This window comes from Perissodus microlepis, chromosome 2 (assembly GCF_051167445.1).
Source record: "Perissodus microlepis isolate ML-2025 ecotype Zambia chromosome 2, ASM5116744v1, whole genome shotgun sequence".
NCBI classification, from domain to species: domain Eukaryota; kingdom Metazoa; phylum Chordata; class Actinopteri; order Cichliformes; family Cichlidae; genus Perissodus; species Perissodus microlepis.
In genome coordinates this window covers 19,555,314-19,582,599 of record NC_140462.1, presented here as the reverse complement: position 1 = coordinate 19,582,599, position 27,286 = coordinate 19,555,314, and the positions used below count along the sequence as shown (strand labels likewise).

At 40.9% G+C, this 27,286-nt stretch overlaps 1 protein-coding gene across 1 annotated transcript in view; it reads left to right on the top strand.

The window, feature by feature from the left end:
- rab28 (RAB28, member RAS oncogene family) overlaps window positions 1–26,356 on the top strand; it is a 31,309-nt gene extending 4,953 nt beyond the window's left edge. Inside the window, exons 2-7 of the mRNA XM_084952038.1 lie at window positions 2,165–2,261; window positions 5,145–5,233; window positions 7,701–7,830; window positions 22,951–23,054; window positions 23,153–23,230; window positions 26,158–26,356. Of these exons, the coding sequence (XP_084808164.1) occupies window positions 2,165–2,261; window positions 5,145–5,233; window positions 7,701–7,830; window positions 22,951–23,054; window positions 23,153–23,230; window positions 26,158–26,250 (591 nt within the window). The 3' untranslated portion in view covers window positions 26,251–26,356. The remainder of the gene's footprint in view (window positions 1–2,164; window positions 2,262–5,144; window positions 5,234–7,700; window positions 7,831–22,950; window positions 23,055–23,152; window positions 23,231–26,157) is intronic.
- The last annotated feature ends 930 nt before the right edge of the window (window positions 26,357–27,286 follow it).

Here is a 27,286-nt window from a genome sequence, read left to right as displayed (position 1 = left end):
TCAGCAAATTGCAATCGGATCCGTTTTTCTTGGACAGCATTTTCAGCTATATTTTTGCTTGTGGTTGGTTGTCCATTCAGAAGTACAGCGAGATGTGGGGAGGCTTGTCCACCTGAGCGAGATGTTTTTAAAATATGGAGTCTCACATTTAGCCAGGCTCTTAAGGTGCTGGGTCTGACTTACACACAGGTCCATTTTTCAACCTGAGTTATAAGCCACTCAGTTTTTCCTAAATATTTGCTGTTCTCTGACCCATAGGCTAAAAAGGAGCTTTAGGCGCAGGCCCTGTACATTAATGGATATTATACAACACCAACATTTATATTGGTTTTAACTGTTTAGGGAAAATAAGGAGGCAGTTTGATACCATGCTCCCTCTTTTGAATTGCATCACATTGCTTGCCATATTTTTTCCCCCTCTCTCCCTGTTTCTTGTTTCAGTAGAACTTCCCCCCATTTCCCGGCATTGGTATCACTGGTGACCCTGTACTGTTCTCTGTTTGAGTGTCAGGATTACGCCAGCTTTTACATTCGCTGGTTAGCTCCAATTGTACGGTGGAAAAAAAAAGGACTACGCAGAGGGAAGTGAGCCAAGCTACTGAAATGCCAAGACAAATGGCCAACGAGGCCAACACGAGCATGTGGAATAAATTTTTGCTGTCCGAGCTTGTTATGCCTGTGTTGTCAGTGATTGTTTGGGCTACTTAAATGACCGATTTTCTCCTTGTTGCGTCAGTCACCTCTAGTAATTTTTCAGTCACTCTTGAGTCTGTGACACACTTCACAGGCTGAGATTAAAAAAGTCTGCAGGTCTTGAACCTTTAGAGAATTAGGGGGATAAAACCTTATTCTGCACCCCGAAGGAAGTGTGAATCAAAAGCGCCTTTGGCAAAGGTTAGAATTACTCAATCAACAGGGTTAATTAAAAGATTAGGTTTACTTATAGTGGCATTCACAAGAAAACAAAAACTATTTACTTTAAGAAATTCTTTGTAAACCTTGATAAGGGGTGTCTGAAATGGCACCTACCCTGGAGAAACAGGGACAAAAGCCTGTGTTATTTGAAGCATTATCTGACTGTACCTAAAGCTGCTGAGCATGAATGGAGGTAGATAAGGGTACGGGCTCAAGTGAAAGCTTAATGGATTGAAAGAGAATTTAGTTTTAAGTCCTCTAACCCTCAGTGATTGTCAAGTACCACATTAAAATGCATTTTCTGCCACATGAACACTCAGGGAATCCCACTGCTTCACTTCTCCGTTGTGTTTATGCAAGCACACTGCTCTAAAGATAGCTAATAGATGTTCAGCACCTCATTTTTCCCCCTATCCTCATCCATCAAAATGAATTAAACTTGGCATGTCAGGCCTGCTCTATGAATTCCCATGAATTTTCACGACAGCTCCTAACATGCTACCCCCCCTCCCCCACCCCCTCAAACACAACAGTGACAGTGATGGAGGTTTTATAATTTGTGGCAATTATTAGGTCTGCAGTCCGGAGACATGACACATACTCTGACACCTGTTTTGGTAATTCGCATTGATTTTCACTGTCACATCCATGGCTGAGTAGAGAGACAGACAGCAGAGGAGGCAGGCATTTACATCAGACCCGTCTAGTCAATCACAGAGTATTTGTGGGAGCTTAAAATGGATGTGAATGATCACAAGTTTCAAGGTTTCGCTTCCAAAGAAATGCTCATTGTGGCTCCATGTTATTGTGGTAAAAAAAAAAAAATCACACAGAAGTGTTGTTATATGATAAATTATACCCTTGTATTTTTAGACATTTTAGAAAATAAAATATTGTGAAAAGCTTATTTTGGCTTTCGGTTGGTGTGAATGAAATCAAAGTTTTTCTTCTGCTGCTCCCCAATGACATGTTGCTTTTTTCAAGAAGTTCTTTAATGTTATATACCGTATATTTTCTCTGGAAGGAATTTTGCAGCTTCTTGCATTTTTCTTGGTCTATGTTGCGATTTGAATGTGTATGTGTAAATATATGAGACACATAATATGCACCCAATGACGGTTTGTCCCTTAATCCTTAAAGCATTTTCTTTTTAACTGTTTTGAAAGACGTATTATTAAAGTCTCGCTGATAGCTGGAAAGTTGTTTGGCACTCATTCTCCACCTCTCTCCTTTTGTCTTTTTGTTTCAGACATCACTCGCCACCAGATTTGCACAAGAGGCCTTTGGGAAGCAGTACAAACAAACCATTGGTCTGGATTTCTTTCTGAAGAGAATTAGCCTTCCAGGTGAGACACCTTTGTAATCGTTCAGAGACGTGTGTGTTGCACGAGCGTGCACTGGCGCTCTGCCGATTTGTAATTCTAATAAAACACTGATAATAATGCACAGCGAATGCTTAAAACACAACAGACTGTGTTAACTGTGAGAGGCTGTTTGAATTCTGTATATCTGCCTTAAGATTTTAGATCTTGTGTTTACTTAAAATTATGAGGGGTGAGTAGAGTATTAATAGAAAAGTTAATGAAGGTCCGACAAAAAGGCTTGTTGTTCGCCATCGCTTTTATTTCTCTGTTTTCCTGTTCTGCCATTTCCAGACAATTTCAGGTAAACTCAGGAGCTGAATGTGTCTTTTCTGGGAGCTCCTCATTGTAGAGTGTCTGTCATTTCTCAGGCTTATTCACTTTGAAAGGTCTTCTCTCCAGAGCACACAGCACACACTCCCTCTCTTCTTTTTGAGTTGGGTTGGGGGGGTTTCACAAGGCCAATGGACAGGTTATGTCCAAACGGGCGAGCCTTGCTCATAATTCTGTGGGCACGGTACAGAGTAAATACATTAACATTTTATATCCATAACGCCGATCCCCCAAGATCAACTGATCTTTGTCCTGCACTACATAAAACATTGATGTTCCCATTTGTTTAGGTTGAGCGCGCAGAAATAAAGCCACACTTTGTTTCCCCTTTAGATCTGTAAAATAAATGTTTATTGACGAATGCTATATTTAGACGAAAGCACTCCGTTTTTACTTCCTACCATGTGAAATGGGGATTTTCAGCATTTTAAATGGCATTTCTTGAGCCCTGCCAAAGCCTAAGCTCCAGAAATCTGCAAAGTGGCTCCATTCTTTCATTACTAATAAAACAACATTAAGCGAGGGCAAATTAAGTGCTAAAAGTAAAAGTTATGCTGATTTGTGACTTGGCTGAAGGATTCTATTTTGATTTTGTGTCAGTTTCAGCTTATGAGACTTAGGAGAACTAAACCCCCAAAAATGTTGTGGTGGAGTTGGGATGAAAAGAACCAACCATAAGCATAGGCTGGGCTCGGCTCCTTAATATGAGCTCGAACAAACGCTATTGATCGTGTGACTTCTCTTTCCAGTAAGTTTCGTTCCTGAAATAATCACAAATCTTTTTAGCGTTAAATTCTAAGCTTTGTTTGAATATAGTGTACATATGTCTGTATCACTGGGGCAGCAACAACACTGGGTTCAACAGCGGACTTGTTAAATGGCCCATTTTCTGGGGAATTGGGTGTTGATGAGCTGATGAAGAGGAGGGTGGCTGTACAAGCTGGGTGGTCCCAAACTTTGTTAGGACCCCCACCTTGCCTTGTATTGGAGAGGTTGTGTGGTTCTCTGGGTCTCTATGGGGCTGTAAGGGTCTTTTGCAGCAGGGGGGAGAGTAGCCTATAGCCAGCGTTGGCCCCTCTCACCATGAAGGCCCAGCTTGTCAAACTTAATGTACATTTTCCAATGTGGGGAGAGGTGAGGCGAGGCCGACTGGCACACAACAGCCTCCTCTGTGTGTGCTTTTTATAACAATACCTCTTCCAGATGTCCCTGCCAAACCAGTGAGGTACAGGCGGTGAAGGGGATTGAGTAGAGGTGAAATTTACTTGATAAATCCTGTCAGAGTTCAGCCTTCAGAAGCTTTTATCCTGCATCACCTTCAAGACACTGGTTTTTCTTACCTTGTTATCAGTTTTTAAGGTTTGTCTGCAGTTTTCACTTTTTCCAAAGTGCAAGGTGAAAAATGTCAGCCCTGCATAGTCAGCATGAATCTTTGAAACACAAATAAAGCTAGCGTCTGAGCACAGTGGATGGGTGGGGATGGCTCTTTAAGACACCAGGGAGCCATTATTCATCACACTTCTCAATGTAGCTTTACATTGACACTGTATAGTCTAGATCAAGTGACTGTAACCCTCAGCGTTTCCTTCCCGCGCCTTAAAAAGGGGACCTGTGAAGGGTTTGAGTCGTCCAGCCGTGTCCAGCTGTGTCCACTTTGTATGCTCAGCTCCCCATTGCTCCTGGGCCTTCATCACACCAACATAAACTCCTCACTGTCTGGTCCTCCCTCCTCCTCTTTTTTTGACTTTTTTTTCAACCACCCCTTTCATTTTCCAGAGGAAGAAAATATTTATTTGGATTTGGTTTTTGTGCCCGTCTTTCTCTCTCCCCCTCTCATCCACTCCTCCTTTCTCTTTCCACAGGCATAAGGACAACAGTCTTCTTTTCCTCTTATTTTCTGTTTAATTATTGCTATTTTTCTTAACAGCACATAATTCTCTTCACTTTCCTTACTTGGCAGGTTATGGCACAATGCAAACAGCTCTTCCTAGACTAATAAGAAGTCTTTTTTTTCTTTTTTTTTTACTGCCAGTGTATTAAGAATGTTTAAATTAGAGGGTAAGCGTACCTATTTCATCTCCCCTCAATCTCTGGGCTGGATATTCTTGGATGTGAGGTGTAGGTGATCTGCCAGTTCAAGAGCGCTAAGCATGAAAGATTAATTGCTGATTTATTGTTTCCATTATGTATATCAACAATGTTGACTTTTATTATGGAAATTGCTCACCCAAAAATACAGGCTCCAGTTACAGCTTACTTATCATTTCCACAGGATCTTGAGCTTTGTTAAAACAAACAAGTTAAAAGGAAATACAACATCTGGAGTAGAAACCCACAAATTGGCATTATCATTTTTTTTTTATTTGTGTTTTTTAACTGGTTAGCAGATAAATGCATTTTAGGAAATGAAAGTGCGAATGTAAACTCTAAAAGCCTCTTTGCCTCCCTTACAGAGTAGACCTTTGTATTTTTTGTCATTTAAATGTCAGTTTTTTCTAATATTGGAGTTTTTATGTTTTTTTCTCTTTACCACAGGCAATTTGAACGTCACCCTGCAGGTGTGGGACATAGGAGGCCAAACATTAGGAGGGAAAATGCTGGATAAATACGTATATGGAGCTCATGTAAGGGCGCACAGAGAACCAGCTTTTTATTCTATATAACAAACATGTAGACATCTCTATTTGTGCTGCCACTTCCTCTCTGGGAACTTAAGCCCTCTAACATGAAGAGAATATAACTCAGGAAGGAAAGAAATTTGTAAATCTGCAAACCAAATGTTAATACATGATTTGTCAAATTGGAGAATAAAGTCATGGGAAGCACAGGAAGAATTAGTTTCCAGTTTGGTAATATCCGTGTATTGGTGACTCTGTGCATGCTTATTATTACAGTCTCAGCAGTCATTCAAAGCCTGCCACTCCCTCCCTGTGGAGGGAAATCATAATAAACTGTCATTTGGATTCATAGTGAAGTGCAGCAGGTCAGTGGAGCTTTAACAAAATCCCTATATCTCTAGTTTTCACAGAGCTGCCAGACTTGGGTGGTTAAACTGAAAAATGTTGATAATACTGTAGGTCAACACTGTGAGCAATAAGTATAGTTGTAACCACAAAGGATTTGCAATTATATTACAAATGCAAGTCATTTGACTTATTTTGTAGGCTAAGTAACTTCCAGTGTTTTGATAAGATTTGCCTCATATGCACAAAAGCTGACGTGACTAAATGATCTGTTGACTCTCACCTTTTATTTAATGCTTGTCCACTGGAAAATTTTACTCTCTGTTGATTAACGTGACAGCCGAGCTTTGTACAAACACGACAATTTGTGTCGGTGCTTACCAGTTTATACGCCGCAACTTAAGTGCCCGCAGGTAGCTGTGTTGTTTTACAGCGGATGACACACTCTTTCACCTTTAGATCATATCTTGTTTGAAAAGCCTAATTCTAAAACCAGTACTGAAGCTCTAAAAACATGCAGCAGTATGAGAATACATTTTTGTAATGTTTATCCTTAGAACCTGGATAAACGGTTGAGCATTCTTGTTCATTTCAGAAATCTATTCGGCTTAATTAAAGTCAATTTTTTCTCTTGATGTTTGCTCTAATATTATCTCTGTCTTCTTCCTTCGTGAGAAAAATCTTGTGCATCACACCGCCCCATTACGGCACTCTGCTTTGAGAGTTTGTCATTAGGGAAGTGTAGAAGTTTCACACCTTTTGTTTGGCACTGTGCGTCCTGTAATCAATCATGGCCGTTCAGAGAGGCTCGCTGTAATTGTCAAGAGGGGTAAGCTGTCGTCGCCGACCATGCGTGTTGTGACAGTGCGTGTCCGTTGGACAAAAAGCAACAGACACCCCTCCAGTCATGTTGCATCATGCCGTAAACGTAGAGACATTTACTCTGGCTCATGTTCATTTCCAGACCCTTTTGAAAAGGCGAAGCCTTGTGTAGTTAGAGATAGTTGACTCATGCGATTATTTTTTGTCTTGCACTGTGCAAGCACCTCTTGTATCTGTTTGCTTTTTGATTAATTTATGTGTTCATGTAAACAGCTCCTTCTGGCCTGAGTGTTTAACCAAACACGGCTCTTGTATCGTTGCATGACTGTTTCTGTCGTGCAGCGAGGGTTTAGGATTATGGAGGGAGGAGAAAAAATGTCTCGAAGCAGACAACCTTCATTCATTAGCTCAGACAGCAGATAACCAAACCTGACCTCCATTCTGCAGTGAATCTGCAGTATGCTTACACAACTGGGAGTAAATTATGTGCAAATCACTATTTTCATAATAAAAAAAGATCCTCAGCTTCGTTTTAGTTTCATGATAGTACTAAAGTTATGTTTGAGTGAATGAGTGTGACCCCTACTCTAAGAAGAGGAGCAGTGCCACCTACTGTTGCCTTCCTGGCTCAATTTTATTCATGAATGTGACTATGTGGGTCAAAAATCAGTAACTGCCTCCCACTTGATTCCCTCAGAATCAGCTGATTATTATTTTTTTCTCGGTCCAGCTACTTATCATATATTAAAATTAAAATGCCACGCAGAATTAAGATTATTTTCAAAATCACAGCCCCTTTAAGTACATATTGATCAGTTAACATTTTTTGTTAAATGTCCCCGACCTATCCCCTTAAAAGTTTACCTAAAATACACTTTTTTACAAAGTTCTCCTCAAAAAATAGATAAAGCTTTGCAGCATCTTTGTAATTGAAACTATGATATATCCTACAATATTATTGCTCAGTGTTGACTATAAAAAATGTGGTGAAAAAAATTTATTTGGCTTTTAAAAAAATATATAATTAGTATTTGCATCTTTAAACGGCACCAGATTTCAACCAGCCCCTGTATACTTCAAGAGCTGGTAATTCTGAAAATACGTACAGTATTGGAGAGTAGGTAGGTAAAATTTTGCAGATTTGACACAATTCCACACAGATTGCCCCACTAGAAGCAATCAATTACTTTTACAGAATGATCTTTGTTGGTAGAAAATAATCAGTATACATCTGTTATAAATGTGAACTTCTGAAATCGGTGTTTGATAGCATTAACACTGTTTGCCTCCTCTTTGTCCAATACAGGGGGTTCTACTGGTATACGATATCACCAACTACCAGAGCTTTGAGAATCTAGAGGATTGGTTTAGCATGGTCAAGAAGGCCAACGAGGAATCTGATATTCAGCCAGTTATCTCCTTGGTAGGCAACAAAAGTAAGTATTGCACAAACAAAAAATAAAATACACACAAAAAAGACCATAGACACAGACTATAAGAATGATTACACTGCTTTGAAAGAACTTTATTATTTGTAGAATTTTTATTTCAGAAGCTGCATATGAAATTAGGTTATTGCAGGTTTTTGTTTGAGTATTTTACCCTGATGCATTTTTCATCTGAGTGCCTGTGTTTGTGTGGAGGAGTGCATATGTGATGGTAGCAGACGTGTTTGTTAGAGCACCAGATAACTGATTGGTGTGATAAGAGAGCGAAGTTTGAGAGCGATGGGAATGCTGATGTTTGTGAACTCCTGGGCGTGACTGATGATGATTTAATATGGGCCAGCAGACCCAGGCTACCGCTTATCTGCACCCCTTTCCCTCCCAGCCAGTCCCCGTGTGCCCCCCTCACCCATCCCACAGTCTGATTCTGCTCTCCTGTCCCGAGTCGGTTAAGGTGAGGGACTGGACGTTAACCAGACGGCTCTTTTCCTATTAGCCTGCACCCATCCCAGCATCTCCAAAATAAAGACCAATAATGATGACTCTTTTAAACATCCCCATGACAGATGTGGAGTCATGGCTGCCGTTGTGTTATTTTAAAGCGAGGCGTCACTGTGTGTGTGTGTTATGGTGACTGTCCACCTTCCCAGGCAATGATGAACTGTCAACAGAGCGGTGCCTACACACAGGAAACTCGCTAATGTTACTCAACGGAGATCATAGGTCACGGTTTAATTCGCCTGTCTAGAGCAGATTCTCTTGTCTTCACATCCGTTGCGTTTTCTAATGCCCCGGCTTTAACAGTGGGCGCCTCTGTATTTAGGCTAGAGTTTGGGATGTGCTGGTGAGTGTGTGTACTGTAATACTTAAGTAGTGTACATCCCGCTGTCAAGCTCCTCATCCACCCCCCCCCCCCCCCCCACCCCCCCCACCCCCACAGTTACTTTACCTCTAATGGCTCTAATGCTGAGAATGGTCCATGTGTGTTTTTTCTGTTCCTACACACTGAAAAAAAGAAAAACACAATCCCACACAGATTGCCCCACTAGGAGCAATCAATTACTTTGCTAGAGTAAGAATCCCTGAACCCTCCCATGGTGTCCGTTTTCTTTATTTTATATTTTTCCAGGGTGCTCGGCAAAGTTAGTCTAGATATTCTTTTAATCTATTTTGCAAAACATCTACTGTTTTGTAGTACTGTGGCTCTTCCCTCCTCCAATTTTAATACTTTAACAGTATTGTGAGCATATGAAAACACAGCATTCTTTGGTGAGCAGAGTTTAGATGGCTTTTGAATAGTTCCCATGATGTTGGGCTGAATGAGGCAGCATGTTTGTGACAACCAAAATAGAAGTACAGACATAACAAGGAGCTTATAAAAACACTACAGATTTATGTCTCTGTGATGTCTTAGGGGGAGATTGTGGTGTTTCACCACTCAGACATTTTTAGTGGTTCCACTTAGATTAACTTAAGGTGAACAGTGGCTGTGGTAATACTTACTTTAGTGGCCGTTTACTGCTGAAAGAATATTCAGATAAAAAAAAGTCCTCGCTAAAGTATCTATAACAGTATTATAACAAGTTGATTTGAATACTAATAAAAGTCAACACGCATGCTTCAGTCAGATAATACTGTATTTGGCTTATTGACAGCTACTATACACTGAGCTTTAAAATCCAGTACTACTACTATTCCTGCCTTCTACTCTAATTTGAACACTGTCTTCTTTTCCCCGTGTACGGTAGTTGAGCCGTCGAAGCAGACAGGTTCATTAGTGATGCTGTCCCCTCCTCTCCTTACCCTGGCCTGACTGCCCTCCTGTGCCATGTCGCTGCTGGGAAACAGCCTTTCCTTTCTTCGGCTTTGAATGACCAGCTAGGGTTAAGTGTACTTGTTAAGCATCAGTATGCTGCACCCCATAACCCTCAACCTGCTGCCCAGAGTCTTATGTCAAATAATGGCACCACTTATAACAATTCAGAGAGGGAGCCCATGAAATGTTTTATTGAGGGCTCACATATGTGCACAGAATTATTTATGCAGTTGCATGCACACACATGCACTTAGGTGAAAGAACACACTAGTCGAATTTCTGGGAAAACATTGGTAATGGAAGAATCCTAAGCTCTTGGTCTGTCTAAACACACTATAATGTTTATTACAGTGCATCCTCACGTAATACCGTATGGTACACAGGAACCTCTCAAGAGATATGTTGGCTTGTTATGCGGTCATCCCTTCCAACACTTGAATGCTTCATTTTTAGTGAATTAATAAGTGCGGTGTGTTTTGAAAGCGCTCCAGATGATAAATTCTCCCTCTTTTTGCTTCAGCTGCGATGAACCTGTTTGTGACTGTTTGTTTTTTAAATGAAAGATTGTCTGAAATCTGTGATTTAAAAAAGCAAAAGCACAAAACTGTGGCACACTTTTAGCAGCACTGATCCATATTTTTGAATCTTAATAAGAGCTGTTAAAATTGGCATACAGTGCTGTTGTGTTGAAATAACTGATGTTACTGTTCAAAATTAGTACCCATATTTCTTTGTAGGCATTAACTCTGTATCGTTTATCAAACCAATTTGTTTTTATTAAGTAGGAATCACAGGACCTTGGCTCCCTCCCCACCCATCACCGTTCCCATTGCCAGTGCTCTTTCCCTCAGGAACTCCACAGCATCCATCATTGACTTGTACAGCCCTTATTTGGGTGACTTAAAGGGGTTCAGTTCTCTTAACCTTGCCTCATCACTCATGGGTTTTTGCTCTGTGGTTCTAACACTGTTCATTGCTGATCCACTCAGGCCTGCCCTGGGAAACATCTCTTCTGCAAGAAGATAAGGTCCCCGCATGAATGGAATCTAACCCTACCTGCTTTTTTCTTGTGTTCTGTTTCTTTCTGCCCACATCTTTCTTTTCTAAGCCCTTATCTTGTTCCATCTCTCAAACATACTTGTGCCTTCATTTTCAGCCCTGTGCAAACACTGACTCTTTCAGTTAAACACACTTATACCTACAAGTCCTCTTATCTCTCACATGTGTAGACCAACACCTCCGCTGTAGCTGCCTTTGGTTACTGTAATGTCTTTTCATTGGCTCTGCGTTTCTGTTGTGTTTAACAACACACATGTGTTTGCTTTCTGCACGCTACGACAGATCTCACTGCATACCGTTACCCGTTGCACTTCCCTCTCCCCGGTTTTTCATCCAACCATATGAAAGTTAAATTGAAACATGGATCTTTCCTTACTCTGGATTCTCTTGAAGCATGTCCTTACCCAACAACATTGTTGGTCTTAAGCTCTTAGCCCTCTTGGGTAGGCTTCGGGTGGAGTTGTAGCCTCCCCCCCCCCACAGCTCTCTCTCTCTCACCTCTGTCACCTCCTTGCCCCTGTAAAGCTGCCACAGTTCCTGTCTGTTCAGTGTAGGGCTGCACGTTTCTTAATAGAGAGATGCTCAGAAGTCCAGGAGTGCAGAGGAGCTCAATGCGCTTCTGTTTTTGGTTTAGCTCAAAAATGTTTTTCCTGGCTCAACCCACTCATACTTAGGTCCTCTTACAACAAACTAAAAGGTCCTAATTGCCCCCAAGGGAAAGGTTTAGCCACAATAGACATGTGGTCGGACAAAAGCCCAGTACTCTTACCCCGGCACCCTCACCCCTCCCCAGACAGGAGGGATGAACACGTCAGCAGTGTCTGTTTTGCACTGTGGGTAGCATGACCACAGGTTCGACGCTGTAAAACATTATATATACAGAAGATAGACCCAGTTAGGCACGGTGTATGGTTGGATAGACATCTGGAATGTTTACAGTTTACAGCAAATCCAGTGTTTCCTGTTTCTCTTCACATTTTATTTAAGGTAAAAGGGTCAAATGAGATGTGTGTATCAAATTGTCTCTATGACCACACTCACTGTAGCCTGCTGTCTGGCTGTGAGTCTGGAAAAGATGTGAAACCGAATCTGGTTACAAGATTTAGATATAGAGGGAGATGAATGAAGAATTACAGCTGAATTACACTGTGGTTCATAATCCAGTGTAAAGTCGCAATTGCAGACACAGTGATTAAAAGGTACTTAAGTTCTTTTTTTCGCAGTCTTACCGACACAGAACTAAATTAAGTAAATGGTAAAATTTAATTGTAACAGCTTTTGACCCAGCTTTGGTCCCTGCACTCGTCTTTTGACTCTCATGCCTGTTGAAACATGGAAAGTCCTCATTCATTTTAGCCATCCATAAAGCAAATATTGTTGCACATGCAGTAGATGATCAGTCTTCGAATACCTTCTTGTGTGGTAAGTCACGGGCCATTTGACTTGCACAGAACAGCTTAGCCACCTGACCGGAGTGCAGCCTGGAACCCTCATCACACTCAGGCTATACTTTATTTCTTCACTGCTCCACAACATTGATATGGAGGAATTCCTGGAAGAGGCCTTGCTGACACAGGATTAGGTAAATAACTGACTGATGTAGATCCAGGGGCATATTTTATAAATGTATGTGAAATATCAACACAGTTTTTCCCTCCGTTTTTGGTAAATTTACTTTTTAGTTGTGTGAAATATTACATCACAGTCTTTGCACTCTGCTTCTGCTTCATGTTTCAAGTTTGTTCAGGCAGTTGTGAGCAGAACTCTCTTTCCATGTTATGATTCATTGCTGTGGCATAATGTTGAATATGAAGGCCAATCTAATGCATCACTGCTCACAGGAAGATTTTATAAATATGAATAGTGTTATAGTGAGCAACATATACAGCTAAGAAGGCTGCCCTGTGCTCTGTTTAATTGTTATAGCTCATAGTTACGCTGTCGGCTCACAGAGGCATGTATTACTGCCCTCTCGTAAAAGTCCACTTAGTTTAACAGCGAGGAGAGCTTGGAGGACATGGCCAGTGAAACCCTGGGCAGCGACTTGTGCGGTCGGCTCAGAACTGGGCCTTTTGTCCGCTTTTCATGAGTCCTGGGAGCCCGTTAACCTAGCCGGCAAGGCTCTCGGCCTCATGTTTTACTGTTGCAGTGACAGGCCGGCACTCCAGCCCTCAGCCTGCGTGCAGAGCTACCGCTGGACACTCTCTGTTTTTCATTCTCTGACCGAGGGGGAAGACCATATTGTTTTACTAGCTGCTTTGGAGTACCTGATTATGTTTTCAAGTGTGAATATGAGTGTGTCTGCACATCGTTTCATGAAGGACGATCAAATGACAAGATGAGCTGTGATCAATGAGCTGTCGACAGAACACTTCTGACCTAGTGGAAAGCGAGTCCCCTGATGGTCCTGGCCCGTTTCAGGCCACCGGGGCTGGGGCGCCCCTGCACAAAGAGCGCTCTGTCTCTGTCAGGATTCCCCCGAGGAATCCTGCACAGGCCCCGCTCACCTCGACAGCACCCGGCTACGAACAGCACTTCATCTGTCTGTACTCACTCAGAAAAGTCATGATAATATTATTAACTTACCTCAGTGCTTTAATATGCTGATAATTATTTCCAATTATCCAACCATACATTTAGATTCAGCTGTACAGTGTCCAAAGCCAGCAATAAATCGCAGAAATATTGATGTGGGAAATGTGTTTTCTGTGCTGTAATAGGTATTAAGCTGATAAATTTAAATATTGAAGTACTTTGGCACTAAAATGAGATATTTCAGGCTTTAAAAACATAAACAGCAACAATTATAAACAATATCTACACTGTTCAGGTTTTAATGAAATGTATAGCAGTGCTGTTACTTGCCTCCTGAATGACTGCATAGTGTTTAAAAAATAAAGAAAACAGTCATGCATTATACTGTATTTCTGAAAAAGAAACAGGGGACAAACCAGCAGTTTTTTGGAAGTAAAAAAGTAGTTATTGTTGCATTTACGTCATATTGCATATATGTATGTATGCATGTATGTAATGCAGGTACAGAATTATCACACCCTTCATATTTCAAACCCTCAGTTTTTATGAGCTCTCTTTGAGTCATGTAAACCAGTTGGACCCAATCAAATGCTTCACATAAATTCAACTAGTTATGCTGTTTTATTAGCCACTCGTGGTATGTATGAAAGTTAAATCGGTGTCTAATTCAATCAAACATCACGCAGAATGATTTATTATACTTTTACTGACCTTTTTAAACTGGTAAACGTTTTTCTAAATCTTGTGCAAGAAAATTTACGGGTAAATAAAATACCTCGTGCGATTAATCTTTACCTGTTCGCCTATCAGACTCCTGCAGTTTAATATTAATAGTGATATTTAACAATCCTTTAAGTTTCTGTTATTTTTTTGTGGCTTTTTTAAGTGGAAGTAGTGGAATATGCAATATATGCTTTAGAGTGTTTTTGACTGCAAGTGTGATAGTGGAAGTTTTGACCAATGGTGGCACTTGTGAGCATTGTTTGAATTTGCAGCCATAAACACAGGGGCGATGTAGAGGTGGGGTCCTCCAAAAAAAGAATATCTGATGGCCTAAAAACAAAGCAGTCAAGAAGCAGAATGCAAAAAAGGTTTCACAAAAGTGGTTAGGAGTAAAAAGCCGTGTGTAATGATCAGATGTGTATAGGGTATGGCATACCTGAATAGCATTATAATTATTTTAAGAGCAATTGCCAGTGTGGGTTCCCTCTGGGTACCCCAGGTTTCTCCCATAGCCCAAAGACATACTTGTTAGGGTAATTCGCGATTCCAAATTGGCCGTAGGTGTAAATGCGAGCGTAAATGGCGATCTTTCCAGAGTGTTCCCCAACTCTCACCCCATGACAGGTGGGATAGGCTCGACTCCCACTGAGACCCTGAATTGGATAAGCAGAAGTAAACTGATGGTAGATGGACAAATAAGTTAACAGATCAGTACACATGATCAGCCAACACAGGTGTACAGTACAAAGCTTAATTTTACTTGAGAGAGTTTAATTTAATAACAAACCTTTGCTGTACTTAACAAAGAATAACATATATGAAAATGTTGTTGAGGGGTTTGAGTAAAATGATGTTGTGCATATGCAGAGGATGCCAGAAACCTATAAGAACAGCACTGCTCTTTTGTCATTTTAAGGGTAAAGTAACAGTTGAGGCTAGAAAAACCCTTTTAAATGTCAGTACTGCAGAATAGTCTTGGGATGTTTTTAAAGTTAGTGGTGCATGGAGAACAATTTGCCCAGACAGTTGTAAGTCATTTCATTAGGATCTGGACTCGGTTTGATATTTCTTGCCCTCACTATACAGTCTGAATCGATTCATGGTCAGCGAGGGTAAGCTGAGGCAAATCCTTTTAACAGGGTCTTAAAGCCATAGCGTGAGGTAATGTTGGAAGTGATAGGTTCTCCCCTGGGGTTGATTAGGCTCAGTCCTGTAACTTTCACTTAATGGGATATGACCCCTCAGAGCCCCAAGTCTCTGAAAACACACGCATGCCTGGCCATTATTACCACACACAGATACATAGACACACACTCACAGTTCACACATTCCACCCTCGGCCCTCATGCTCCCCAACGCACGACTGCTGTTTAGTTTAAAACGAGGCCGTCGGCAATTAACTGTGTTATGCCAAGCTTATTCTCTGGCTGTTTCTCGCTGGATAAACTGTTCCAATTGGCCCCCAGCAGCTGGCTGAGGCAAACAGTAAGTAGGTGTCTCTGTTATCACAGCGTGGTTTTAAAAAGGCCTGAGAGGATTAGACAGTGTAGTGTAGGATTTCAGGCTGGTTAGCCAACACAGACCTTTTAGGTGATTGTTTTGCCTTGGCAGCATGTGTCGGTGAACTCCAACAATCAAGGAATCCCTCCTTGAATTATCACATTGTTCACATTTGGGTACAGTGACAATAACCATACAGTGTCTCTTGAAGGTACTTGCCCAGTAACCTTTGTGGTCTGGTGTGTATTCTCATTGGCAAAGTGATGGTTTAAAAGAGGAAAAAACTTTGCTTGGGGTGGTTAAAGTTACCAAAGTTGTTTTGAAGGAGATCTGGTACTTAACAGTATCATGTTAAACCAGCTAAAGTCACATATTATAATGTGTGACAATTATCAGGCAAAACTTACTATTATGGGACAAAAAAAGCAATCAAACTGACCTAATGTCTTGCAATATGTGACTACACTGTGCTAATAACTTAAGCTGTTGCAAATGAAGCCAGACCGTATATGAAAGATGGAGGTAGCTTGTGGGTCTGTTAAATTGAAAACCTTAAATCTGCATTCTTTGCAAAGGCGAACAGGGGATGATGACGAGATGCACTAATTGTAATTTTCTTGGCTCATTATAATTTCTGGTTCTGATTTTCTTTCAAAGGATGGTAACTGACAGCATATACAGACAAAAATTAACTAATAAAAAAGCAATTATTCATTTTTACATTTTTCCCTAAACTTTAGCAAGTTACAGGATCTTTTTTCACTTAAACAAGTGAATACAAACCACCTTTACTGGCACTTAACCTGCAACCACCAGCAGACATAATTTACCTTACCAAAGATGCAATAGAGTTGTACAACAAAACAAATGCCAGTTACTTACATCATTTTTCAGTATGTTTATATAATAAGATAAGATAAGATAAGATAAGATAACCTTTATTAGTCCCACACGTGGGAAATTTGTTTTGTCACAGCAGGAAGTGGACAGTGCAAAAGTTATGAGGCAAAAATTAGGATACAATAAGAATAAATACAGTACACAACTGTACAGAATAGAATAAAATAAAATACTATATACAGTAGAATAAAATAAAATAAATATACAATAAGATAAAAATAGAATACAAATGCTATATACAACTGAGTAAAAATACAACGATGACAGAAAAGATTATTGCACTTAGTGTTATTGCACATGTGTGGATGTGTGTGTTTGATCAGTTAAAGTCTTTATTGTGGAGTCTGACAGCAGTGGGGAGGAAAGACCTGCGAAATCTCTCCGTCCCACACCGTGGGTGCCGCAGTCTCCCACTGAAGGAGCTGCTCAGTGCTGTCACAGTCTGCTGCATGGGGTGGGAGATGTTGTCCAACAGTGATGACAGCTTAGCCACCATTCTCCTGTCACTCACCACCTCCACTGGGTCCAGAGGGCATCCTAGAACAGAGCTGGCCCTTCGGATCAGCCTGTTCAGTCTCTTCCTGTCCCCGGCAGAGATGCTGCCGCCCCAGCAGACCACACCATAAAAGATAGCAGAAGCCACCACAGAGTCATAGAAGGTCTTCAGGAGTGGGCCCTCCACTCCAAACGACCTGAGTCTCCGCAGCAGGTACAGCCTGCTCTGCCCTTTCCTGTAGAGGGCGTCTGAGTTATGAGTCCAGTCCAGTCTGTTGTTCAGATGAACACCAAGGTACCTGTAGCTGTCCACAGCCTCAATGTCCATACCTTGGATGTTCAGTGGTTGCAGTGGAGAATGCTTGTGCCTGCGGAAGTCTACCACCAGTTCCTTGGTTTTACTGGCGTTGATCTGGAGGTAGTTCAGCTGGCACCAGTCCACAAAGTCTTGGGTCAGTCCTCTGTACTCCTTGTCGTCCCCATCAGTGATGAGGCCGACTATTGCAGAGTCATCAGAGAACTTCTGCAGGAAGCACTGGGTGGAGTTGTGGGAGAAGTCTGCAGTGTAGATGGTGAAGAGGAACGGAGCCAGAACCGTTCCCTGTGGGGCCCCCGTACTGCAGACGACCCTGTCCAACACACAGCCCTGAGTCCTCACATACTGTGGTCGGTCGGTGAGGTAGTCCAAAATCCAGGTAGTGAGGTGATGGTCCACTCCAGAGTTCACCAGCTTGTCCTTTAGAACCGAGGGAAGAATAGTGTTGAAGGCACTGGAGAAATCAAAGAACATGATTCTCACAGTGCTTCCAGCGGTCTCCAGGTGAGCGAGGGAACGATGTAGGAGGTGAATGACGGCATCATCCGCTCCAATGCCAGGCTGGTAGGCAAACTGAAGTGGGTCCAGTGATGAGCTTATTAGGCGCCGAAGCTGAGCCAGGACCAACCGCTCCAGGGTCTTCATCAGGTGGGATGTCAGAGCCACCGGCCTGTAGCTGTTGAGGTCCAAAGGACCTCAACAGCTGTTGAGCTCAACAGCTGTCAATGTCCTGTTATCACCAGATAACAGGACATTGACCCTTTTTTTCTTTTTCACTCATCTTGATAATTTTTCTCCTAACTGCTTCAGTCTTTTCTCTGCCCATATTGAGTATGGTGGATTGTGGGTGGCTGTAAGCTCTGGCTAGTTTTAGTTTTACCATTTTCCCTTTGTCACTTTCTTCAAACTGGGCAGGTGATGTAAGTGTCTCAGACCGACTTATAATCGGTCTGAGGTAATATGTGAGACTGGAAGGCCAGTGTGTGCTGCTGAACACACTAAAAATCAGCCAGTACAAGCCCCTGGCTGGTTGATCATTGTCTTTCTATTTTTAAAAAGATTTGCAGTTGCATAGAATTCAGTGGCAGAAAGTCTTTAGATCATCTTGCTGTATTACTACAAAATATACTTTTCTAATAAATTAGCTCCACTGTTATAAGTAAGAAGGGGGTTATGTCTTTAGGTAGATGAGCATATTATTTCTTCCTTCAAAAGTTTCACAAATTATGTTTACATGATTATTGGTATCATGCTTTTGAGTCTTTTACTGAATTTGATCTTGTTCGGTTGTTATTGGAGCAGTGTGTACAAAATGCTCTGCTACAGGAGGTTGCTGTGTTTTCTTCAACATGACTTCACAACATTTTCACAATACACCTATTTGTGCTTTATTACTGACTCAAAGGGTACTTATAATTCACTGCAGAAAGAACCACCAGACACTGCTACAGCAAGCCATTATTCAATAGCCAACTGCCACGATGATCTGCTGGATAAGCTTCGAGATCTCAGCCTGGCTCCAGTCCCAGCCATGGGGATGTTGTAAGCAGTGTATGCGAAAGTGCAAGTGTGCCAGTAGAGCTGCGGTCTGTGCTAAAAACAAACTCTAGTTTTAAGTCACTCAAAGCAGTAAAGACGATATAAATTCATCACTAATGGCTTTTCAGTTTCTTCGTTTCATTGGCAGTTAATGTGTGATTGTCTTTTCAGGGAAGGTGACAGAGCAAATGGTACTACTTTAAAAGCATTCTCTGGGCAGATCCATCCAAACAAAATCCAACCTCCTTACTAATTTCAAGTTTTTAAGTGACATAAAAAACCCCGCCAAGCCTGTCTGGTTTCAGGATGATCAGGTCTGCCAGTGAGTGGATTCTTTCCATGAAGGAGGAAAGCTGACATCCACATAGACACTAAATTGTGGAGGGGAACATCCATATTTTCTTCTCATTTGGTTGTGTTCCCATTTAATAGGTCACTGCAATAACAAACCAATTATTTACGGTAAAAGCCTAATTTATCCCCCAGATATTAATCTCTAACTGTTGTCTTGTAATTCACCCCAATGACAGGCAGACCTTTTAAATAAACACTGATGGTGACCACAGCGAGGGAGGGCCATCGCTCTTGACGAGTAATGATCCACTCACTATCTCTATGCTCTTGGAGGCCTAAACAGTTTATTTCGTGTTTGCAGTCACTTCCTCGGGGTTGTTAAGCTGATGTACAGTTTGACAGAAACAGAGGTAAACCAGATCATTGGAGAAAGATTCTTTTGACTGATAAGTAGAAATGGGTACATTAGGGAGAAAAATGGAGCAAAACACTAAAACTGTGGGATTAGTCTTGTATTCAGTCTACACAGACAGATGCTGAAAAATTATTTTGTGTGGGAAAGTGGGTCCTTTACCCTACAGTATTATTTTGTGACTTAAAGGAGCCATGAACCACTACTACCATATACAGAATTTAGGGTTACCTTGTTTGCTTATCTATCACAATGTATATTAAGTTAATATTACCACGTAGATGTTCCTTTTTTAATCATACAACCCTTTAAAAAAAAGAAAACACTGGGTTCTGTGTAATATAAATATGCAATGCAGTGATTTTCATATTAGATTTTTTCTTTATACATTAAGAGACTGGGATCTTCATGTCCCCACTGAAAACACAAATATTTTCAATAATGGAAACTACTGAAAACCATTGCCAGTGAACACAGGCTACGCTACACATATCTACATCCACATATCCTCATAGGCAAGTCATTTAAGATGGAAAGAAATTGGTCAAAATTTTTAATTATTTCATTCAAAATCATTGACACTGTGTCCCAAACGCTAAAGAGGAGAAGGCTAGTCATACTTGTTGTCTGACCATGTTGGTAGGGAGGAGCAGAGTGTACTTCAACATGTGAAATCTCCAGAGGTGTCTACTTCTAAGCAAGATTAATGGATTAGCAAACTATTTTGAGCCTAAAGTCAGAGTTTTCAGAGTCACGAAGGTGGCTGTCTTTTAAATCACCATACTAACTGATGCTAAACACATAACTTGGTCCACAGCAGGTTATGTTAAGTCTCTTGTAGTGCCCCACTGTGACATAGATACTCTGAAGTATTTATTTATGCAACCTACTGAGATGTGTGGTGCATTCAGTTTGTGATGCAGAAAAAATGCAGAAATTTTTTTTAAGTTTGGCCCTAGTCTGCTTTACGTCTCGATTACATTACTATTACATCCAATGTTTTACTGTTTTTTATATATATATATATATATATATATATATATATATATATATATATATTTTTTTTTTATTTCTTTATAAATCTATGTCAATTGTTCTTCTGATAATAGCTGAGATTGGAGTAAGTAGTGCTCAGTTGATTGATTTTATGCAGAAGAAGAAATGATGCATCATACACCCCCTCTTTATGTGAGCGGACACAGAACACGAACCAGAAAGAGTAATATCCAAAATTGGTAACCACCATGATGATACCTGTAATCTCTGAGTTGAATTTTGCTTGGTAGTAGTAGTAGCACCCCCAGTAGTTGGAGTTGCCCACCCCTGGTAGAGAGTAATAAAAGAGTACAGGTGCTAACATGGCCAACATTTAAAAAAAAAAAAAGCGAATTATAAATCAAAAAGTACAACAACGGTGGAGCCAAACTGTTTAGCAGCTCCAATCATATTCTAAAACCAAAAGGCGTACCATTTTGCTTTCAGAACTACAGTGACTGATCTCACTGGTGTTAGTCAAACAAAATGGAATAATTGCAACATGTGTTTTTATCTAAATTTGATATCTAAATTTAAACATTTATTAATCTAAATATCTAAAAGTTATTGAAAAAACGTCTTAAAGAGTTGTTTTCAGATAAAAATATAAAAACATCTACAATTCTACAATAGTTAGACAAAATACAGTGCTCATGCTAATGTGCCCAAGCAGTCCAGGCAGACATTAGGTTGTAAGTAGTAAATCTGCTGCCTGTACACTTTAACTGGTACTTCACAATAGATTTCTGACACTTAAAATACAATCATTTGGCTTCAAAAGACATGAAGTGCCTTTATTTGTGTTTCCACATTAATGACAATTCTAATACTTTAGAGATTAGTCTTTTGGTGCTGTGTCATAAATTTTAATTTGCATGTAAGCAAACCTGAAGTTTCCAGACATGCGTCTGTGCTGTTTTCTGAATTTTCTTAGCAGCTACTCACTTCCAGTTTTCACATTGGCTTGATGCGCACACCCACAGGCCAAATTAAGAAGCCTCACAAATTTGTACACCTTTTTCTTTACTTAACAGTAACGTGTCTTCCACAGCTTCTGAGCCACTATGTTAATGTTGGTTAATCTGACTGTGACACATGATTGATAGCCTCTCCCAAGTGTGCAGGATCCAAAGGATTAGTAGTGTTTACTTCTAGTAGCATGCTGGGTACCTTGGCTGTAAATGACTGAAATTAATAACCTGCTGACGCCTATGAGACAGCTCTGTTTATGTACAGGGAGAGACATGACAGTCTGCCCTGGACATTGAGTAGTTGTAAAAGAGTCTGCCGTTGCCCAGAAAGGTTCGTGTTTATATGTCACTTATGACGATGCTAATATTCCTGTTAGCCTAAAATGATTCTTTCTAAATGTATTTTTTTGGCCTTTAGCATTTTTAGGTCATATGTCATGCGGCTCAGATATTAATAATACAGGATTAGTGCAGTGTTTACATTTCTCTCTCTCTCTCTGCTTCTGGCTTTATCCACACCTCCCTTCTTCCCTGTCACACACAGACACACACATGCACACTAAGGGGCATGAGAACAGGGTAAATCCTGACAACTTCAATGAAGCCTCACACAAAGACTAAAACTCGAGGGGGGGTGAGAGAAATGCAAAACCGTACAGTAGCCTGACCTCTTCCAGCTAACATAGACATGCATGCACCAGATACCGGGCGTGGCCACCTTCCTGCACAAAGCCAGAAATAAAGAACCAAGATAATGTTTTCAGCAACAAGACCCCTGGGTGACCTTCCTTATCGACCCCAGCATGACCCCATAATGAGGAAGGAGAGAAGCAAAGCGCCCAGTATCACTATACAGGAGTCGAATGGACAGGGACATCACTACAATAGTGAAAAAAAGGAAGGTGCTGTCATTGTGTGCTCACAGTAAATCACTGTGTAGGTGACAGTCCCAGATCTCGGGCCCTTGCACCCACCTTAACATCCCGGTGCGCTCATAAGTCAAACGTCTTTCTCTGTCTACACTCTCACTGTGATTGTAGCCTCAAGTCTTTGGTCATTCATGTATTGTTTCTTAAGTATTTCTCCACAGCTGGGCTGGTTTGTCTGTTTCGGGTCAAATACAGGTTTGTGGCTTCAGGGTGCAACTGTACTCGGCTTAACGCTGAGGAATGTGTCGCATCCAGCTTCAATACCAGCTGGGAATGGAAGGTGATCATTTCCACTCTCAATGACTCCATCCATAAATTGAAAGCTAACGACGATCAGTCTATGCAGCTGGGTTTTGAAAGCAACATAACAATTGAATTACGCTTTGTTTTTACATGCCTCTATGCGTGCCATCCTCATACACTAGGCAGACCTCTTCTATCTTAACGCAAGTGTAAACAGTTATCTTTTTTGTTTATGCTCTGATATTTAACAGTTAAACCTGTGAGAGTGCTGTGTAACCATCGCATAAATCCATCTGTCTGTCTCTTGTAATTTTTCTCACGTCTTCGCTGTGTTTTGTCCACAGTCGACCTGGAGCACATGAGGACAGTGAAGTCTGATAAACACCAGCGCTTCTGCCAAGAGAACGGCGTCATCAGTCAGTTCGTATCGGCCAAGACAGGGGACTCGGTTAGTACCAGCCAGTTTTCAGTAGGTCAGAAAATAAATTGGAAGTGGCTTTCATTGGATTCACCTTGTGTTATTTTTCTCTGAATTTCTTATTCCAGGTGTACCTTTGTTTTCAGAGATTGGCTGCTGAGATTCTGGGTGTAAAACTAAACAAAGCAGAGCTAGAGCAGTCACAGGTGAGCCGTGACAGCATCAAGGTTTAGCAGAAATTTTGCAACTATGTCTGTGCAACGTTCTTCTAATCGTATATGGATAATTTGCTCTTAGTCTCATCAGTACTTCACCAGTCACCTATGTGTAATGTTATGCCTGAACTTAAGCGAGGTCATGGGGAGTGTGTTAGGTCAATGGAGGTCACCACACACTGTATAGGACTTTTTGCTGTGTAAACATGATTTTGCTACGTCTGCCTCCTGTGGTATACCTGCCACTGACACTGCCCATCTGTAAATAGACCCACATTGACCACATTAATGCGTGAAGTCAGAGGTTAAAGGTAGGCAGTTGTTGGGGTGAGAAGGTTAGGAGTGGCTGCCTGATTTATTAGTTTTATCTCCCGCTGTTTTTTTTTTTTTTTTTTTGACAAAACGGAGCCTCGGCTTGCCAGCCAGTCCATGATGCCCAGTAGTGGCAGCTGTAGGATTTACAAGGTCACCTCCCCCAGAGGCATTAATCCTGAGTGTGATATGACCGGCTGGAGCCACACTGGCTGGCTAGTGGTTGATGAGCCTGAGGGCTACAGAGAGGTCAGGACCCCAGAGAAGGGAGAGCTTGTAGGTGAAAGAGTGGCCAAATTCTCAAGCTCTGCTCCAATCAGCCAACACCGCTTCTGACTAAGTGAAAATGACCACAGACTAATGTAGCTGTCCATCTGCTTTTGCATTTAACCCCCTCCCTTCATAGTTCTGTCAGTAAAGCAAAGTGCTTTAATCCAGGCTAATCAAGCTGGGTGGGTGGCTAGATCCACTGTCCACTCATAAAGAAGGGATGAGTAGTTGTCAGAAACACAAAACACAGCACAGCTCTACAGGGAAGAAAATATATATTGTATAAGCAAAAGAAACTACTTAACATTTATTAAACTTCCTATAAAACCACTGAGTTAAAGGTACATTCCAGAAATTTACATATCTAGTGGATACTGTATGTGTTGTGATCTGAGGTTCTGATTGGTTATGAATAATCTAAGAATTAAGAATCTAATCAAATAATTATTTTCTCAGTCTGTTGGTTTGCACTCACACGCAGCTCAGAATTTCTCATAGCTGGTATTTTCAGATGTTTTGTCAGCGCAGTGGTCCAAAGTGTTTGTCGATTTCTGCAGGTTGGTGTGGAGGAATGTGTTTTACTTGGTCAATTTTTCATCTTAAAGCAAAAACAAAACGCAAGAAACAGTTCATAAATTTTCATAAAGACCAGTGTTGTAAATGGAAATTGGTGCAGAGAGAAGGCTTTCAGCAGGTCATGTCTCTGGGTGTAGCCGTGGCCGAGCAAAGTGTCATTATCAGCTGTCAGGTTTAGAGAGCTGAACACGAGGGTCACAACCCCCGACAGTATTATATCTGCCTGGCAGGCTTCTCCGTCATGGTCCTCTGTCTGTAAGATCAGATAGCGAAGTTACGGATCACTCACCGACTCCAACACCAGGTTTCGGCAGCTCGTTAATCAGGCAGCCAACCAGGGCCTGGTATTCAGCCATGTGGGCTCCTCGAAGGTGGTTAATCACCATAGGGTCCAGTTGCCTTTTGCGCTATTGCCCTTTTCTATTGAATAAATGAATTATTTTTAGGGTCTGGACAAACCAGCAATTTAAAATGTCTCATCAGACATAAACTAGGATGAAGTGTACTGACATGGCATCGATCTCAATAATGAAAGACTAGATTTTCAGTGTTTTAAGGTTTTTTCCTTTGTGTGTTTTAGCGTGTGTTTAATTAGAAAACTGGCTTAGCTCTGTGTGCTGTCTACACTCTTTTTCTTCCTCATCTCTAGCGCTCCCTGATTTATTCTTTCTCATTCACTCATTACTTTGCTCAATGTCGCTTTTAACTCTCATCATACGTGTGCTCTCTCATGATTTTATAACTGTCTGTTTTTCTGTTTTGTTTTGTTTTTCTATTCTTTTTCCTGTCTTCCACTCATCTACTGCTCGATACACTGAACCTTCTCAGAGGATTGTGAAGGCTGAGCTGGTGGACTACCCACAGGATGAAGGTCCAATTAGTCAAGAGAACGCCCAGCAAAGCAAAATATGTTTGATTCAGTAGCCGGAAGTATGTCTCTACAGTTACACAGATATATCCCCATAGATTTGTAGTTGTAGCAACTATTAGTAATAGAGGTTATGTTTTGGTTCAGAGTTTAAATTTACAAAGTAGAGGAATCAAATAAAAAGACATCTCCTCTGTAGTAGTGTTATTTTTTTAGTCCACTTTGGGATTCTAAGCTATGTGTGTTTTTGTCCGTGTGTGATGTAATGAGAAAAACCTCAAAACCATGTAACAGATATGACTCCATTCTGACCTTCATCTGCTTCCTGTCAGATTCAGGGCATGGGTCCACAAACATTTTGACCAATGTCTTCAGTCATAGTATGGACTTTGAGCCCATGTCAAGAAATGTTAAAGAAACAATTTGGGAGATATCTCAGTCAACCATCTAGATGAGAACGTCCATACAACTTATGTCTGTGCATGACCCTGCGGCCAGTAATGGGACAGCTTAGACGGACATACAGAGTTTTTAAAATTTTTTTCCCTGTATCTGTATTTGTGAATCTAAGTTATTCAGACTAACAGATTAGATGTTTCTCTTGATAATGGTTTTTGGGCTAAATTAAGCTAGTCTGCTGCTGGCTGTGGCTTTGAATTTATAGTCAAGACATAAGAGTCGTATCAGTCTTTTCATTCAAAGCTGCATGAAAGCAAACACTTCTGTTTCTCAAGATCTCATTCACAGTGTCTTTTATCGCACTCTTCAGCAGTTTAACTCCTTAATAGGTGAGACTTAATTTAATCTGTGGCCTAACTGGAGGTTTCTGGTATTTCAAAGGAATTGTTGTTGCGGCTTTCAAACTAAAAAGACACCTTTCCATCTTTTTCAGCGTGTGGTGAAGGCGGACATTGTGAACTACAGTCAGGACACTGTAGCCAGGACAGTCAACCCCCCTCGCAGCTCCATGTGTGTGGTGCAGTGATCCCCTCCGAAACACACAAACACAGACACACACATAAACACACACAAAGCTTGTTTACAGTGTTATTCTTTCCAGATTTGTTTGATGACTGGATGAAAAGTGTTTCTCTTTGTGGGTGAGGAGAACAGACTGTGCGGTTTCGAGGCCTTGGCCTGTAGTTCAGATATTTAGTACGAATAATTTCATTGGTGGTTCACCAAAAAGGATATGGGACCTCACTTTTCTTTTCTTTTTTTCAAGTTTACACGCAGCTATTCTTTCATTTCATCTTAGATTTATATTTAAAAATGACTCTTACATCGATTACTAGCTCTATGTTAGTACAAAGCTGGTTTTTCAGTCTGCTAGTTGAGAATATTTTTATACATGAGCATATTTTCTTCTACCATTGCTGTTAGAGACGTTTGTTTAAACAGTAACCCCTGTTTAATCTGTGGCTGTAACTACGACTGCAGGGTGGATTCAAGGCAAATGTTCACGGGACATAAACGGGGAAGATGAAAGCAAATGTGATTTTCTGATTTTTTTTTTTTTTATGCCTGTGGTGCTCATCAGTTGAACAGAGGGGAAGTAGGTGTAAAAAATGTTTTAGCGAGTGGAGTGAAATGAATCTCTGCTTTCTTTTTGCCAAGTAAGGGCCTCCACTAGCAGTAATGTGATGTGAACTACCGTATGTTGTGTTATTTTTGCATAGACATATTTACATTTTCAGTCATAAATTAGGATTTACATTTTCCACTCTTTATTCTTTAGGAAACAAACGAACATACAAATGATTTCCATCTGTTTAAACAGCGTCTCTTCTCCAGGTGTTCCTTGTAGATTATATTATCCATTTTGAAAATATAGTTTTATATTTATGATTACAGTTCATGTAATTTTGTTAGATGCTCCTTTGGTAAAGTGTTAATGACATTAGATGAATATGACTGAAGAGGTTCTGAGTATCAAGTTGAGCATCAGCTAAGCTAAAAATATACATTATGATTAGATTTCTCTACAAAGCCTTTTTCGACTGTCTAGAACAGCGGTTTGA